The following is a 15,520-nucleotide window of genomic DNA, read 5'->3' on the forward strand; positions in this document are numbered from 1 at the left end:
AAAAACAAAATAAACCAAAAAAACTCAGTTCAAAGTGCTCAATTACCTGGCCTTGATTTGTCACATATCTTATGAGCAAGGTTTCCATGTAAACTTTCCAAATCACTGTAGCTCAGTGCAAATAACACCCTCTCCCGTTCTCCCACAATCTGTTCGAGTTCAGTTCGACTTGCTCGGTCCACTCCAACAGCGAAGATGTTGATGCCATCCAGCTTCAAAGATTTTGCCACTGCTGCAAGATTGTAGCTATCTGAAGGTGCAGTTGGCCGATCAGTAATAAGCACAAGGATTTGAGAGACACCATGAGATGATGCGCGACCACCATAAGCCACACCAAATCTTTCCCTGGTAAAGTTCAAAGCCCTTGCTGTAAAGATCTGAAGTCCTTGTTCTGGTAAGGGTCTCAAGTTAAATATTGCTTCTCTGACATACAATTTAGTGGAGTACTCATTCAGTGAGAAACGCTCCTTAGAATTAACACTATAGACCACAGCCCCAAACTGAACATTGTTTTTTCCAACCACTGAGTCATTTACCAAAGCCATCATGAGTTGCTGCACACTCTTGAACTGCAAGTCTGTAATGCTTGATGATCCATGTATTACAAATATGATGTCTGCAACTTCTGTCCTTTTGCACACTGTGATGAACAAAACAGGAAACAAAGCAATAATATTAAGATTGAGCCTCTCTTACCAGCTCCCTCCCTGCTCCATCTCATTGATACCACATGCTAGCTGAAACCAGAAAGTGTGGATGACTATTAAAAAAAACTCATAAAGAGCATTCAAGGAGGGCTGTGGGTATTTTTTTTCTCCAAAAAAGAAAATATTCACCCCTCAAAGAGGAAAAAAAAATATTACAACCCCGAGGAAAAGCACAGGATTATGTTCTGTAAAAAGAATGAATTTATTTTCTGCTAGTGCATTTCATTTTACTATTGTTGCTTACTTTGGAAAATGAAGAAATGCCGAAGTTTTTTGGTAAAAACATGGGGGGAGGCAGAAAACAAATTTTATGAGGAATTAAAAGCAAAAAATGGCAAGATCAAGAAGAAAGAGGGAATCCAAGAAGTCATTACTAGCACTTACAATCCTCTGGCTTGCAAATTTCAGAAAGAATCTGTTTTTCCAAAAAGATGAGGGAATCAAAGTTGTCCTCAAAGAGCACTTTTCCTGGTGTGCCAGAAATCTCTACAAGCTGAGTCTCATTAGCCTGGAGTACGCCGATGGCGTAGACAGTAATGCCTTTGTCTCTAATCATTTTAGCAGGCTCACCCACAGAATCTTGGGCCTCCCCATCTGTGATCATTATTAGATACTGTTTTATTTCAGGTCTTCCCCCTTTGGATTTGTCAAAGTAAGATGAGGCAAAAGCAAGGGCTTTCCCAGTCAGTGTTCCTGATCTTAGCTGCCTGATTTCTGAAATAGCTCTCCGTAGACCAGGCTTGGTGCTGTAGCTGTTCAGCTGGAACTCTTCTTTTGCCTGTGAGCTGAACTGCAGCAACCCAATCCGAACTTTATCAGTACCAATATCAGACCTGTTCACAATCAACTGCATAAAATCCTTCATCTTCTGAAAATCAACAGGGTGGATACTCTCCGAGCCATCAACCAGGAAAATAATGTCGGCTTTTACATTCTCACAGGCTGGGAAGTAAAAGAACATGGAACAGACATTTGCAAACAGCTTACATTGAAAATAAAAAAACAGGATTATTAGCTATGAGTTGTAAGTTGTATATGTTAACAGAAGCCAGAAGAAAGCCCAGAGAAGGCTGCCTATAACAATTTAGGAGCCAGCCAGGCAATAGGCAAACAGGGCAGAGCTCCAGGCAGAGAGGAAGGGATGCAGCTCAATGCTGTTGAGCATTTCAGACTGCTTATTGAGCAGATGGGCCACCCATCTGGTCAGGAACATTTCAGCTCAACTCTGGAGCCACGTTGGGCAGTCTGGCCCAGGCAGTGCTAGGAGAAAGAGCTCCTAGCACAGAGCTGAAAGGCTGTGAGAACCATGAGCAGGCCCGTGGGTGCCAGAGCTGTGGAGAGGCACAGGCTTATGTACTACATTTGATTCAGAACATCTGTAGACAAGGCCAGCATGTGGCCCAAAGGAACACTTTGAACCTGAATAGATAAGTTTGTGGCAAAAATAGTCTTTGATATCTAAAACCAGTCTTAATCTAGCCCTCCTAGAAGATCAATCTACTACATTTATCATAATGTTCATGTATTTAGGATCTCAAAGTAGTGCCGGACTATGGACAATATACAGCAGCAGTTGTCACTTTGTTCCATATTTATAGACTAAATAAAAATCTTAGGTACCCCTAAAAAAAGAAACCAAAAAGAAATAGGTATGCATACATGCACACACACACAGAGCCATGTTCCCAAATTTTAATGCCTGAAATTTGATTTTGTTTTCACCTGCAAGATGTGTGAATTTGTACCCTTCCAGCAAAATAAGGAAAGCCTGGACTTTATCTGGGAAAGCTTGAGAAGACACAGAAGAACGAAGTTATTTATGCATATATATAGCAAATATATCTTCAGTGTAACCACAACTCTGAGCACATCCAAAGGCAAACTCTCTGGAATAGGTTAGAGCAATTAAGGAAAACATCTTACCCTTTGATGAGCAAATGTCATGCACAATGTCATGCTTGATGTGCTTTAGGGAATCAAAATCATTCACAAAGAACATTCGATCTTCTGATCTTGCTATGTCCTTCAGCTCCTCTTGGACCGCCTGCTTGATACCGATAGCGTATATAATAATTCCTTCTTGTCTCAACTCTTCTGCTGCCCTTGTCACTTCATCTTGGGACTTACCATCTGTAATAACTATCAGAATCTGGGGAACATTGGTCCTGCTAGCCTTTGCAAAAAGACTTTTCATATATCTTAATGCATCTCCAGTTTTGGTGCCACCTCCCATCTGTTGAATAGCTCTCACTGCTGCCTTTAACTGCACCATTGTGTTATATTGACCAATCTCAAATTGTGTCCTGGGAATGCTTTCATACTGAACCACACCAAAGCGAACTCTGTCTGCACCGACCTGGAAAACGTCAATCATCTCATTCATGAATGTTTTCATGTCCTGGAAATCGCTGGGCATTATGCTGCCAGAGCCATCAATCAAGAAATAAATATCAGCTTCCTCAATCTCAACACAACCTAATTGACAAGAAAAAGGGGAACTTTCAAAATATGCAGTTCCAGAATATTCTTAATAATATGCCATCAAAAAATCATGCTAATCATAATACTTAGTCTTGAAGAAATTACTACATTTTCTAATCCAAGGACAGATAAAAATCTTGGAAATTTGGGGGAATTAGATGAGATCAGTGAGACACAAATGAAAGATTTGTACCATAATTTAAAAGGTTAGTGAGCAAAATGGATGCACTAGAAGCACTGGTATGACACACGTGAAGGAATAGCAATCACGAATGGAACATAGCATTCTAGGTTATACTCTGTTCAGGAAATAAAGGTAAAGGTGGAAATAAAGATAAAAGGGGAAAAAGGATAGTATGCATAAAACAAACTGTCTGGGTCAGTCACTTCGGGAAAGGACTGTAAAAGAGATTCTATAGGATATTGTTATGGATATGGATAGAAAACTCTGTAATATTATCAGAGAAATAAATACTCCTGAAAAGTGTGTTACTATGGAAGACTAACTTCCCAAATATGGACTGGAGAATAAATCTCCTGATGTGACCCCGTTATTTTTTTAATATGAGACAAGTAATTTCTTCACCAAATGCTCACAGAGATAATGATGTGTTACTATTTCAGACTTGGTTTTGATAAGTAATGACATCAGAGAAGAGGTGGCCAGGGAAAATAACCTTGGATCAAATAATGACAAGCTGATTCTGTTCATATTAAGGGAAGGATAAACAAAAGGTCAGTCTCACCTCCATCCTTGTCAAAATCTTTGAAAAAATTATCAAGGCTCACATTTGCAAGAGCCCGGCAGGACAAATTATGCTGAGGGAAAACCAGCACGGGTTTGTAGCAGGCAGATTGTGCCTGACTAATCTAGTCTCTTTTTATGACCAGGTTACAAAACACCTGGACACAGGAGGAGGGGTGGATGTCGTACACTTAGACTTCAGGAAGGCCTTTGATACGGTATCCCACCCCATACTGGAGAACAAGTTAAGAGGCTGTGACTTGGATGACTACACAGTCCGGTGGGTGGTGAATTGGCTAGAGGGTCGCACCCAGAGAGTCGTGGTGGATGGGTCGGTTTCGACCTGGAAGGGTGTGGGCAGTGGGGTCCTGCAGGGCTCGGTCCTTGGACCGATACTCTTTAATGTCTTCATCAGCGACTTGGAAGAGGGAATGAAATGTATTCTGTCCAAGTCTGCAGATGACACAAAGCTATGGGGAGAAGTGGACATGCCGGAGGGCAGGGAACAGCTGCAAGCAGACCTGGACAGGTTGGACAAGTGGGCAGAAAACAACAGAATGCAGTTCAACAAGGAGAAATGCAAAGTGCTGCACCTAGGGAGGAAAAATGTCCAGCACACCTACAGCCTAGGGAATGACCTGCTGGGTGGCACGGAAGTGGAAAGGGATCTTGGAGTCCTAGTGGACTCCAAGATGAACATGAGTCGGCAGTGTGACGAAGCCATCAGAAAAGCCAATGGCACTTTATTGTGCATCAGCAGATGCATGACAAATAGATCCAAGGAGGTGATACTTCCCCTCTATCGGGCGCTGGTCAGACCGTAGTTGGAGTACTGCATGCAATTCTGGGCGCCGCAATTCAAGAGGGATGCAAATAACCTGGAGAGGGTCCAGAGAAGGGCCACTCATATGGTTAAGGGCCTGCAGACCAAGCCCTACGAGGAGAGACTAGAGAAACTGGACCTTTTCAGCCTCCGCAAGAGAAGGTTGAGAGGCGACCTTGTGGCTGCCTATAAGTTTATCACGGGGGCACAGAAGGGAATTGGTGAGTTTTTATTCACCAAGGTGCCCCCATGGGTTACAAGAAATAATGGCCACAAGCTAGCAGAGAGCAGATTTAGATTGGACATTAGGAAGAACTTCTTCACAGTTAGGGTGGCCAAGGTCTGGAACGGGCTCCCAAGGGAAGTGGTGCTCTCCCCTACCCTGGGGGTCTTCAAGAGGAGGTTAGATAAGCATCTAGCTGGGGTCATCTAGACCCAGCACTCTTTCCTGCCTATGCAGGGGGTCGGACTCGATGATCTATTGAGATCCCTTCCGACCCTAACATCTATGAATCTATGAAAACTAGGTCTGTAACTAAGATTTTTTATTTTTTTAAACAAATGGGAAATTAACAAATTAGTAGCAAAAACTAAACTAAAGAGCTCAGAAATGTAAATGGGGGCAGAGGGGACGTAGCATTCTTTAAGTCAGGACTGTCAAACACATGGTCCATAAGCCGGATTTGGCCTACGGAGCAATATGATCCAGCCTGCGGGTCTCGGACCAACGCCATGCACAGCGTGTGGTGCACAGAGCCAGTTTGGTGCTCAGGCTGAGCCCAGTACTGTAATGTATGTGGTGCAGGGGATTAATCTGGGACACATGCTGCATGTGATGCCTGTACTGAACTGGCTCCGTCTACTGGCTCATGGGCTAGTCTGAACAGGCCACACCAGAGCCAGAGTTCAGGCCTGGTCCATCAGGGCACTGCATGTAGTGATGCACCCAGAGCTGACCGCCTGTGTTACATGCAGCACATGCCAGCTCGTCCAGCCTGCACGCTATGTGCAGCACGCCCCTGCCACACTCCAGGACATATACTGCATGCAACATATGTGTTGGACCAGGTGCCACAGGCACTGCTCACAACCCAAGGGGTCAGCACAGGGTGTCCTGGCACACTGGCTCCTATGCACACAGTCTGGGACCCAATCCTAACTGGCACCAGATCCAACACACAGGGTTGGCCCAGTAGGGTGCCATGAGCCGCACGCACCTCATGCCAGCGCACAGGGCCATACACAGTACACTGCATGCAACATGAGCGCTGGAGCAGAGCTGACACATGCTGCATGTGGCCCAGAGGGCCAGCACAGAGCACACACTGAACATGGTGCCCTGCTAAACTGTCCTGCATACTGGCTCTGCTGAGGCCCAGTCTGGCCTGTAGCCCAGCGTAAATGGGGTTTACTTGCAAACTTGGAACTAGACAAAGAAATCCACTTTATAGGGAAGGTTTACAAAATTGTCCATTATCCCAAAGAACACAAAACTTCTGTTTCCTTCCTAACCACCTCAGGACAGGTGAAAAGGACAAACATAGCCATTAAACTGATGCTGAAAGAGCTTGTCTCCATGGATGGGAATGACTGGGACATTTACAGCAAATGAAGTCACTCCTGGTAGTGCAAAAATTGAATAGCTTTCAAAGTAATAACAAGCAGAGGAGTGAGAATAGCAGAACAATTCCTGTGGGAAACTAGCTGTGCACCTAATGAAGGGATTAAAAAAAATGGATCTTTTTCATGCAAAAGTTTCAGGAATACCAGAAAAGGGACGTCTTATGTAGCTGCAGAATTGGAAAATTGAAATATGTTTTGACAAAAGGGTTAAAAGAAACTATTGAAAAGCAGATAACTAGTTTCATAGTAGCTAGAGTCAGAAAGGACCTGAACAGATCATCTAGTCTGACCCCCTGCCACAGGTAGGAATGAATGCGGGGTTCACAAGACCCCAGACAGGTGATCGTCCAAACTCCTCTTGAATTTGCCCAAGGTAGAGGCGAGGAACACTTCCTTGGGAAATTGGTTCCAGATTTTGGCCACCCTAACTGTAAAATATTGCCTTCTGATCTCTAACCTAAACCTATTCTCCATCAGTTTATTACCACTATTTCTTGTCACCCCGGGTGGTGCTGGGGAGAAAAGGGCTCTACCTATTTGCTGTTGATCTCCCCTGATGAGCTTGTAAGCAGCCACCAGGTCCCCCCTCAGCCTTCTCTTGCTGAAGCTGAACAGGTTCAGGTCCCTCAGTCTCTCCTCGTAGGGCCTGTCCTGCTGCCCTCTCACCAAGGGGGTGGCCGTCCTCTGAACCCTCTCCAGGCTGACCACATCCCTTTTGAAGTGTGGCGCCCAGTACTGGACACAGTACTCCAACTACGGCCTGACCAAACTCGCATAGAGGGGGAGTATCACCTCTCTGGACTGGCTTGAGATGCACCTTCGGATGCATGACAAGATATGGCTGGCCTTGCTGGCTGCGGTCTGGTATTGGCGGCTCATGTTCATCTTGGAGTCAATAATGACTCCAAGATCCCTTTCCGCCTCTGTGCTTTCAAGAGGGGAACTCCCCAGCCTGTATGTATGCTGTGGATTCCTTCTCCCAAGGTGCAGCACCCTGCATTTGTCTACGTTGAACCCCATCCTATTCTCATCTGCCCACTTTTGTAGTCTGTCTAAATCTAGTTGCAGCCTCTCTCTCCCTTCAAGTGTGTCCACCTTGCCCCACATCTTAGTGTCATCAGCAAACTTGGACAATGTGCTTTCCACCCCCTCGTCCAAGTCGCTGATGAAGATGTTAAACAGTGCGGGCCTGAGGACTGAGCCCTGGGGTACCCCACTGCTCACATCTCACCAGGCTGAGTACAACCCGTCCACCACTACTCTCTGGGTGTGCCCCATCAGCCAATTTTTTACCCATCCAACTGTGCAGGCATCAGTGCCGCAGTTGCTTAATTGATTGATGAGGATGGGGTAAGAGACAGTGTCAAAGGCCTTCTTAAAGTACAGAAAGACTACGTCCACGGCAACACCATCATCCAAGTATTTAGTTACTTGGTCATAAAAGGCAATCAGGTTGGTCTGGCAGGACCTAACTTTGACGAACCCATGCTGATTGCCCCTGAGCATGATCTCCCCTGCAGGCCCCCACAGATGTGCTCCTTGATGATTTTCTCCAAGATCTTCCCAAGGACAGAGGTGAGGCTTACAGGCCTATAGTTACTTGGGTCCTCCTTCCTCCCTTTCTTGAAAATTGAGACCACATTAGCCAGTTTCCAATCCCCCGGCACCTGGCCAGATGACCACGAATGCTCATACAGCCAGGCCAAGGGCTCTGCGATGACCCCTGCCAGCTACCTCAACACCCTAGGGTGGAGGGCATCTGGACCTGCAGGTTTAAAAATGTCTAGCCCTTCCAGAAGATCCCTAACTACATCTGCACTGACTGAAGGCCTGACAGAGCTATCCCCAAGATTGTCCCTACCTCTGGTAGGTGGGATGTCCCGGTCCCTGTTCCAGAAAACAGGCAAAGAAACTGTTAAAAATATCAGCTTTCTTGTCTGGCGTAGACACAAGATTACTGTTTGTGTCTTGCAGGGGCCCTACATTGCCTGGTGCCCTCCTCTTGCTCCCAATGTACTTGAAAAAGGACTTTTTGTTGTCCTTAATCCTGGACGCTAGCCTGAGTTCCATCTCTGCCTTGGCCTTCTTAATAGCCCTCCTACACTCCCGGGCCGAGGAGGAGTACTCCTCCTTGGTGATAGCTCCTCCCTTCCACTGGTCATAGCTCCTTTCTCACGATATACCAGGACACAACCTCTCATAGATGTTTTAGTTATTCCTGTCTTGTAGATAAACTGAGTTCCTCTGTGTTTGAATTTCAAGTTACTGAAAACAAGAACAATGTAAATACATTTAATTGAACAAATCAACATAACTTGTTTACGGGTAAAATCAGTCATCTGAAAACTTAAAACTTGTCCCAAAACAACATGTGGCTTATCCTAATACTACTAATATGAAATTGCACTTTTCAATTATTAGAAGAAACCTAAAACTTGTATCATTCAAAAGGAAGTTTTGAGTAGAAGATTTTTCTTCTCTGTTACATATGAAAGCTCACTACCCAAAGGCCACTGATGGATGGACCCAAGACCACCAAGTAATTTAACTTCTATATCCATGCCTGTGCCTTTGCTTAATACTGTATAATTTATATGTACAACTGTCATTCTGAATATTTCCACTTCAAAATGGCTAAATTTGGCCACCATGGTATAGCCAGTTTATCACTGCTGCATACTTTTCTGTTAAAACATACAATAGTATTTATCTAACTCTTTGAAAATTATAATGCATGGCTCCAAGAGTCTGTTTACTTTAAAAAATCTGTTGTATGCAACATGCGTAACTTTGGTTAAGCCAGCGGAGACTCAATCTTTTTAGATTTAAGGCACCTATTCTCAACTTGTGCCAATTTGCCAGTATCCCCAGTTGAGAACCACTGTTGTGCTTCCTCAGGCTTATCTCAGTGGTTTCCAACAGCCCTGCCCACCTACTTTAAGTTTCAGACAACTTCAGTGAGGCTGGAGAATGCCCACGTGTCACAGCCCTTCCGTGCCTGACTGTGCACCAGGCATGTGGGCACTTTTCTCTGGCCACTGCAATAGCATCAGGGGTGGTGCCCACACTATGACACCCCTGAGGATGTTGAGAATCACTGGGTTCAGCTGTATAACAACACAAGTAGAAATTAATGAATTAAGAAAGCAAGGAAAGCAGTGTAGGCCGAAAAATTATGTGTGCTGTTTATGGGAAAAATGAAGTCTACTGCAACCTTTTAATTGGAAGATTCTGAAAGAGGTAGGGGAAGAGCAAATCCCACTGTATGACAAACTTCTGTGAACTGACAGTGTCTCGATTCATTTAACTAATTCCTTTAAGTACCATTCATAATTAGAGGTCCATGACACCACACACTAACTTGCTATGCCAAACCTGCTCAGTATCAGTTTCCACATACCAATATGGAATCCTGATAATGTCATGTTTGATAACTTGTCAGTTAAGCAATGAAATCCAGTACAGCTACTGAATTTCCCCTGATATGCCTGAGCAAAATTCTGGGCCAGACTCTGACATATGTTTCTTACCTTCTTTCATCATTCGTGTTTGAACTGGGATGGCAAAACTTTGTACCATCATTTCACTACAAATCCGTTTCTTAATTTTCCTCCCAATGTTTGATAACTGCAAAAAAGATTCCAGGTTGGCAACATGTTTCCTTGGGGGGTGAGATGCAATTTTGTTCAGCTGGCTACTCTCAAAGGCATTCTGGGTACCCACGACGTAGATATCAACTCCACTGCGTCGTAGTTTAGTAGCCGGCTTGGTGAAATCATCCAAGGATTGGCCACCAGTGATAACAACAGCTATCTGCTGCACTCCTTGTTTTTTCCTGCTACCTGCTTTTCGAGTAAAAACATCTTTCCTCAGGAAATCTAGTGCAGCACCAGTGTATGTTTTCCCACCACGATAGGGCAACTTCTGCAAGTAGTGCAAGATTTCTAATTTGTTCTCAAACGTGTCCAGAGTGAATTCCAGCCTTGGTTCATCACTGTATAGCACCAAGCCAACTCTTACATTATTGGGGCTGATATGCAGTACATTGATAATTGTGAACAGAAAGTCTCTCATCAGCTTAAAATTCCTCAGTCCGATGCTGCTGGATTCATCCACAAGGAACACAATATCTGCTATGGACACAGTGGCACACACTGGAAGTAAACAAGCAAAGAAGAACAAGATAACTAGATTATTGTAGGTCAGAATGTAGGATCATTAACAGATACAACTGGATAATTTATTTAAAGAAATAGCTTAAGCAGTGCGTTACATGGATTTGGCATAGAATACCAGATCCCAAAGCCTATAGGGTTCAAAGTTACTTCTCATTCTCATAGTCCAGACCTAACTTTATAACGGGCCTGAATCATCTGACAGATCTTAAATAGCTTTCCAGGGCAAAACTGGAGGAAGTATTCAGATTGGGCATCAGATTGAAGCCAACACAGTAAATCCACATGCTCCAGGGCATTACCAAAATTGTTCTTTGCGATCTAGTCCAAACTATTTCCATAACACAGTGGCTGTCAACCAGGGGTACATGTACCCTTAGGGGTACTTAAAAAGGTCATAAGGGGTACACAGAACTGATGTGGCCAATGATATAGCTGATAAATGCCGTGTGCGTGCGCACAGCTGCAGCGCAGCACACAGACGTCCAGGAGCACAGCCCAGCAACATGGAGAGAATCTAAGTCTGGCTGATAAGTCTGTTGTGAGGAAAGGGGCATGCAGGGGGATGGGGGACGACACAGATTGAGGATTGAGGCCCCAGTGGTGTGGGAGGGAGTGGGGCTGGGGCAGTAGCAGGGGCTGCCCAGCCAGGGCAGGGTGCGGGTCTGAGCTGCGCATTGGGGGGACGGGGGGCAGCTCCTGCCGCTACACATACCCCCCATGCCCTCCCAGGGATGCACGCCCCTGGATCTGCATGCGGGACAAGGGCAGGCTTCCACTGCAGGCTGGGGCTGGGGCCAGGGCAGCGCCAGGCTGTTCCTGGTGGGGGTGTTAGGCCAGGCTGCACTCAGGGCAGGCAGCAGTGGTGCTGGGAGGGGGGTGCATGCAGTGGCAGGAGCCGCCCCCTCCTCCCACACCTCCTGAACAAACTGCTAGGGGCTCTGCAGCACCTGCCCCTGTCCCAGCCCCAGGCCTAGCCCCACTCCCTCCCTCACCACTGGGGCCTCAATCTGCACCCCACCCCCAGCCCCTTAAAAACAAGAAAAAAAAAATATAAAGGAGTACATGAGCTGAAACTTTGAGACAGAAAGGGTACACTTGTTTTTAAAAATTGAAAACCCCGCTACAGCAGCTTTCTAGAAACAAAAGTAATTCACACTAAATAGAAAAATATTTGTGCAAAAATTTTGTCTTGCAACAAGCCATTTCACTGAACCAATAACAGGAACTCAACAGTTCAAATGAGGGCAGAATTTCATTTCATAAAATCAATGTAGATAAGTATTAGCAACTTTAAGTATACTGATATCACATCCACACTGCTGTATGCTGTCACTCTGGAGCCTTTCACAAGCCCTAAATTCAGTCATCTACATTCTACCCCAGTTATGAATAAACTATAGAGCTCTCTCATATATGACCTGGTTCAAGCTGATGTTATCACTCTGGTGACATACTGTACCTTCTGGCATCTTCATAATTTCATGGTGTTGCTGAACTGGTGGTTCCAAAATGTTAATAATGTCCTGATGCAGCTGACTGATGCTGTCTCCTTCATCTACCTGGTAAACCCAGGGGGAGGTGACAATCACCTCCATTTCTTGCCTGTCAGAATTCTGGACACCAATTGAGATGACCTTCACTCCCATCTCTTTCAGCTTCAGGGCACTTTCCAGCACTTCATCTTCTGATTTAGCAGATGTGATGACCACTGCAAACTGAGGAGTGCCTTCGCTAAACCGGCTTCCAGCATCTTCTGTGAAAAAAGCTTCACGTAGAAACTTCAGGGCACTTCCTGTCTGTAAAGGGCCCCCCATGAAAGCAACATACTCTTGGATATGGTTAAGCACATCTTCCTTGTTTGCATAGGTGTTCAGAAAAAACTCTCCCTGGCTTTCTGTGCTATATTGGGCCAGGCCAATCCTGAATTTATCTATCCCAACATCTAGCTGCTCAACAACATGGTAGGCGAACTGTTTTACTTGCTCAAAGGTGGAAGATCCCATGTGCACAGAAGAATCAACAAGGAAAACAACATCTCCATAGTGCTTTGTAAACGCTGCAGAAAGGAAAAAAGTAATAAATGTGTTATAGGGAGGGATACTATCAACCTGGATTCATATCTAGCTTTGGACTGTAAACTGAACTGAAACTAAACTCTTTGTTCATCTGGAGCAGTGGTGCTCAATCTCTGGCCAGAAGAGGCATGTCATCTGGCCCATGGGGCTCCCCGCAGGTCCTGAAATTTTGCGGAAAGGTTGCCAAATTTCCAACACCTGTAGGCCAGATGACATCACTGTGTGCACAGAGCCAGGCCATGAGCTTCATTTGGCCCCAGAGCTGGGGTCTGATCCGGCAGGCAGGACTGCATGCTAGACAGGGGACCGGATAGATGGAGGCTGGCTGGTTTGTCCCCCCACATACTGAATTGTGCCCTGGCTGCATGTGCCAGATTGGATCCATGGACTGGACCTGGCTCAAAGACCAGCCCTGCATCACTCACTTATCCTGAGGAGCCAAAAGGTTGAGTACCGCTGTTCTAGACTATTTTAAACTGAGAATTCTGCAGAATAAAATTGGTGCTGAACTAAGGCCAATATGGTATGACCACTGTTCCCAGAAACTCTTAGGAAATAGAGAAATGTTCTGTGAATTGGTGCTAGTGAAAAAAAAAAAAATCACATTTTTGGATGATCTTTACATCTGAGGGTAGAAATAAATGTCACCTGATGTTGCATTTGTGCTGCCATAGAAGTCTTTATGGAGGCACAAAGACTAAGAAAATAGATGTCTCTACCCTTTGTCACACCACATCAAAGGCTAATCGGTGGTGGGACAAAAGGTATTAATAGATGCTGCTGCTTTATTAAGGCAGACATCTATTTGCTCTATGGTGGAAGAGTCTAAGCAGCGCAAGCAGCCCAAACTCTCCAGCCACTCCAGAGAAGCGCTCTGGAAGCTTGAGGAGCTCAATCCTATGTATCCAGGAATTCTCCCACAGGACCAGGCCCCTCAATCCCTTGCCCTACCTGCCTGGATATCCCCACTTACAGAGGCGCACTCTGGGGAATCTTAGGGTGGCTCTCTGTAAGCAGGGAAAGTCAGGGTTACCCGTTTATGGAGGTTTGCCCTAGGGTCTCCCGGGTCACCTTAAGCAGGGAAAGCCCACTGTTCTGCATGTTCTAGAGCTTCCCTCCACTGAGCTTCTGTTAAATCAAAGCCTGTATGTCCATTTAACATATGTCTCTTATGAATAGGGCCTGGTTTAAATCACGAGCCCACCTTGCAGCATGACATCTCCTTTAATCTGGAGTTCCCCCCATGTGCCCTGCTCCCCCACTGATTGGCAGAGGGGCCCTGCCATTCACTCCTGATGGCTGGGAGGTGAAAACCATGGTTTTAAATCTGGTGCTGTTTTTGCCTCCTGTCTGGTCAGCAGCAAGCAGCTGGAGGCAAAAACTGTGGCATATATACAACTACAGTTTTCACCTCCCAGTCATCAGGAGCAAGCAGCAGGGCCCATCTGCCAAATCAGTAGCAAGAGAGTGGGGATACATGGGAGGAAATTCCAAGATTAAAGGAGCCACTGCACCGCAAGCTGTGCCCACAATTTAAACTAGGCCCTGCTTATGAGAACTTTTTTCCATTTAATGGCATTATCCCCCTAAGATGCTTACCTAAGCACTTCAAAGTCTTCAATATGTTCATCTTCACAACAATCCAGTTAGTTAGGGAAGCTGCCATTATGCCCTCTGAACATATGAATAACTGAGGCACTGAGGCCTCTGGCAGACAGTTTAAACATTAGTTTAAACCTGGAATCGGACCTTAGGAATTGTATCCTGGATCCCAACAATCACACATCCTACTATGCCAGATATTCAAGGTTTTTAGCATCTGGGATAAACTTCCTCAGATTTCACTGTGTGTCAGTGCCACACCCAATCCCAAATGTGGAGCTGAACAGTATCTTCAAAGGTCCCAATGCATGACTTTAAAACATATGGTTAAGTCATGTTGACTATAAGGGAAATAATACAAGCTAAAGAAACACTTTTCTGAATTGGCACCTTAATCAACATTAACTCAACCGGTTTCAGAAAAGTAACATAAGGTAAAACTGGTGCAAATCAGATTAAAATAAAATCAGGATATATTTTTCACTTTTTACTTACATAAGTACATCAGAAAAACTTCTAAAATGCTACCACTGGAAAGATAATTTATTTACCTTGAATCTGGCTCTCAATTGCAAAGCACATTGTTTGCAAAAGGCTAGTGGAGAGATCTTGAAGTCCATCAAAACTGTCAGTACGAAACAGAAACTTCTTGAAAGGCCTGCTGGAAATTTTCTTAAGCTCAGTAGGATCCCGGTCATTTATTCCAACCACATACAAAGAGATGCCTCTGACTTTCAGCTCCTTGGCTTGTGTTCTGACCTCATCATTAGATTCCCCAACAGAAACCAGTATGACCACCTGAGGGACATTTTCCTCAGCTCTGCTACCAGCAGCTCTAGTGAAATATTCTGTCCTAATGAAATCCAGAGCTGTTCCGGTGTAAGTTCCTCCACTTCTATTGGGCAAATTCTTTATCTGTTCTAAAATATCACTTTTCAAGGAATATTGATTCAGCAAGAACACTTTGTATGGCTCATGGCTGTACTGTGCCAATCCAACTCTGACCTGATCATTACCAACATCAAGGCTTGAAACCAAAGTGTAGAGGAAGTCCTTCATCTTCTGAAAGTTTTCCTGGCCAATTCTTGATGAAGTTTCCACTAAAAATACAATATCCGCTGAGGTGGCTTTTCTGCAAGCTACACAAGAAAGGTGATAAAAGGTGAATGAATAGTTAAGTTGCCTTTCATTGATTTCATAGCTATCTTCATACTCAAGGAAAATTTGACTTTTCCTCCTACAAACTGAATTTAAATTGTTATCAAGCTGATTAGTTTTGATGCAAC

At 44.8% G+C, this 15,520-nt stretch overlaps 1 protein-coding gene across 2 annotated transcripts in view; it reads right to left on the reverse strand.

Annotated features, from left to right (window-relative positions):
* Positions 1–15,520, reverse strand: part of LOC102569986 (collagen alpha-6(VI) chain) — a 111,873-nt gene that overhangs the window by 73,165 nt on the left and 23,188 nt on the right. For both annotated transcript variants that reach the window (XM_019497917.2, XM_059728798.1), the window contains 6 exons: positions 14,786–15,373; positions 12,017–12,613; positions 9,910–10,533; positions 2,631–3,182; positions 1,092–1,649; positions 47–640 (listed from right to left, as the gene is read on the reverse strand). In XM_019497917.2, coding sequence (XP_019353462.2) covers positions 47–640; positions 1,092–1,649; positions 2,631–3,182; positions 9,910–10,533; positions 12,017–12,613; positions 14,786–15,373 — 3,513 coding nt within the window. The remainder of the gene's footprint in view (positions 1–46; positions 641–1,091; positions 1,650–2,630; positions 3,183–9,909; positions 10,534–12,016; positions 12,614–14,785; positions 15,374–15,520) is intronic.

This window comes from Alligator mississippiensis, chromosome 5 (assembly GCF_030867095.1).
Source record: "Alligator mississippiensis isolate rAllMis1 chromosome 5, rAllMis1, whole genome shotgun sequence".
Classification (NCBI taxonomy): domain Eukaryota; kingdom Metazoa; phylum Chordata; order Crocodylia; family Alligatoridae; genus Alligator; species Alligator mississippiensis.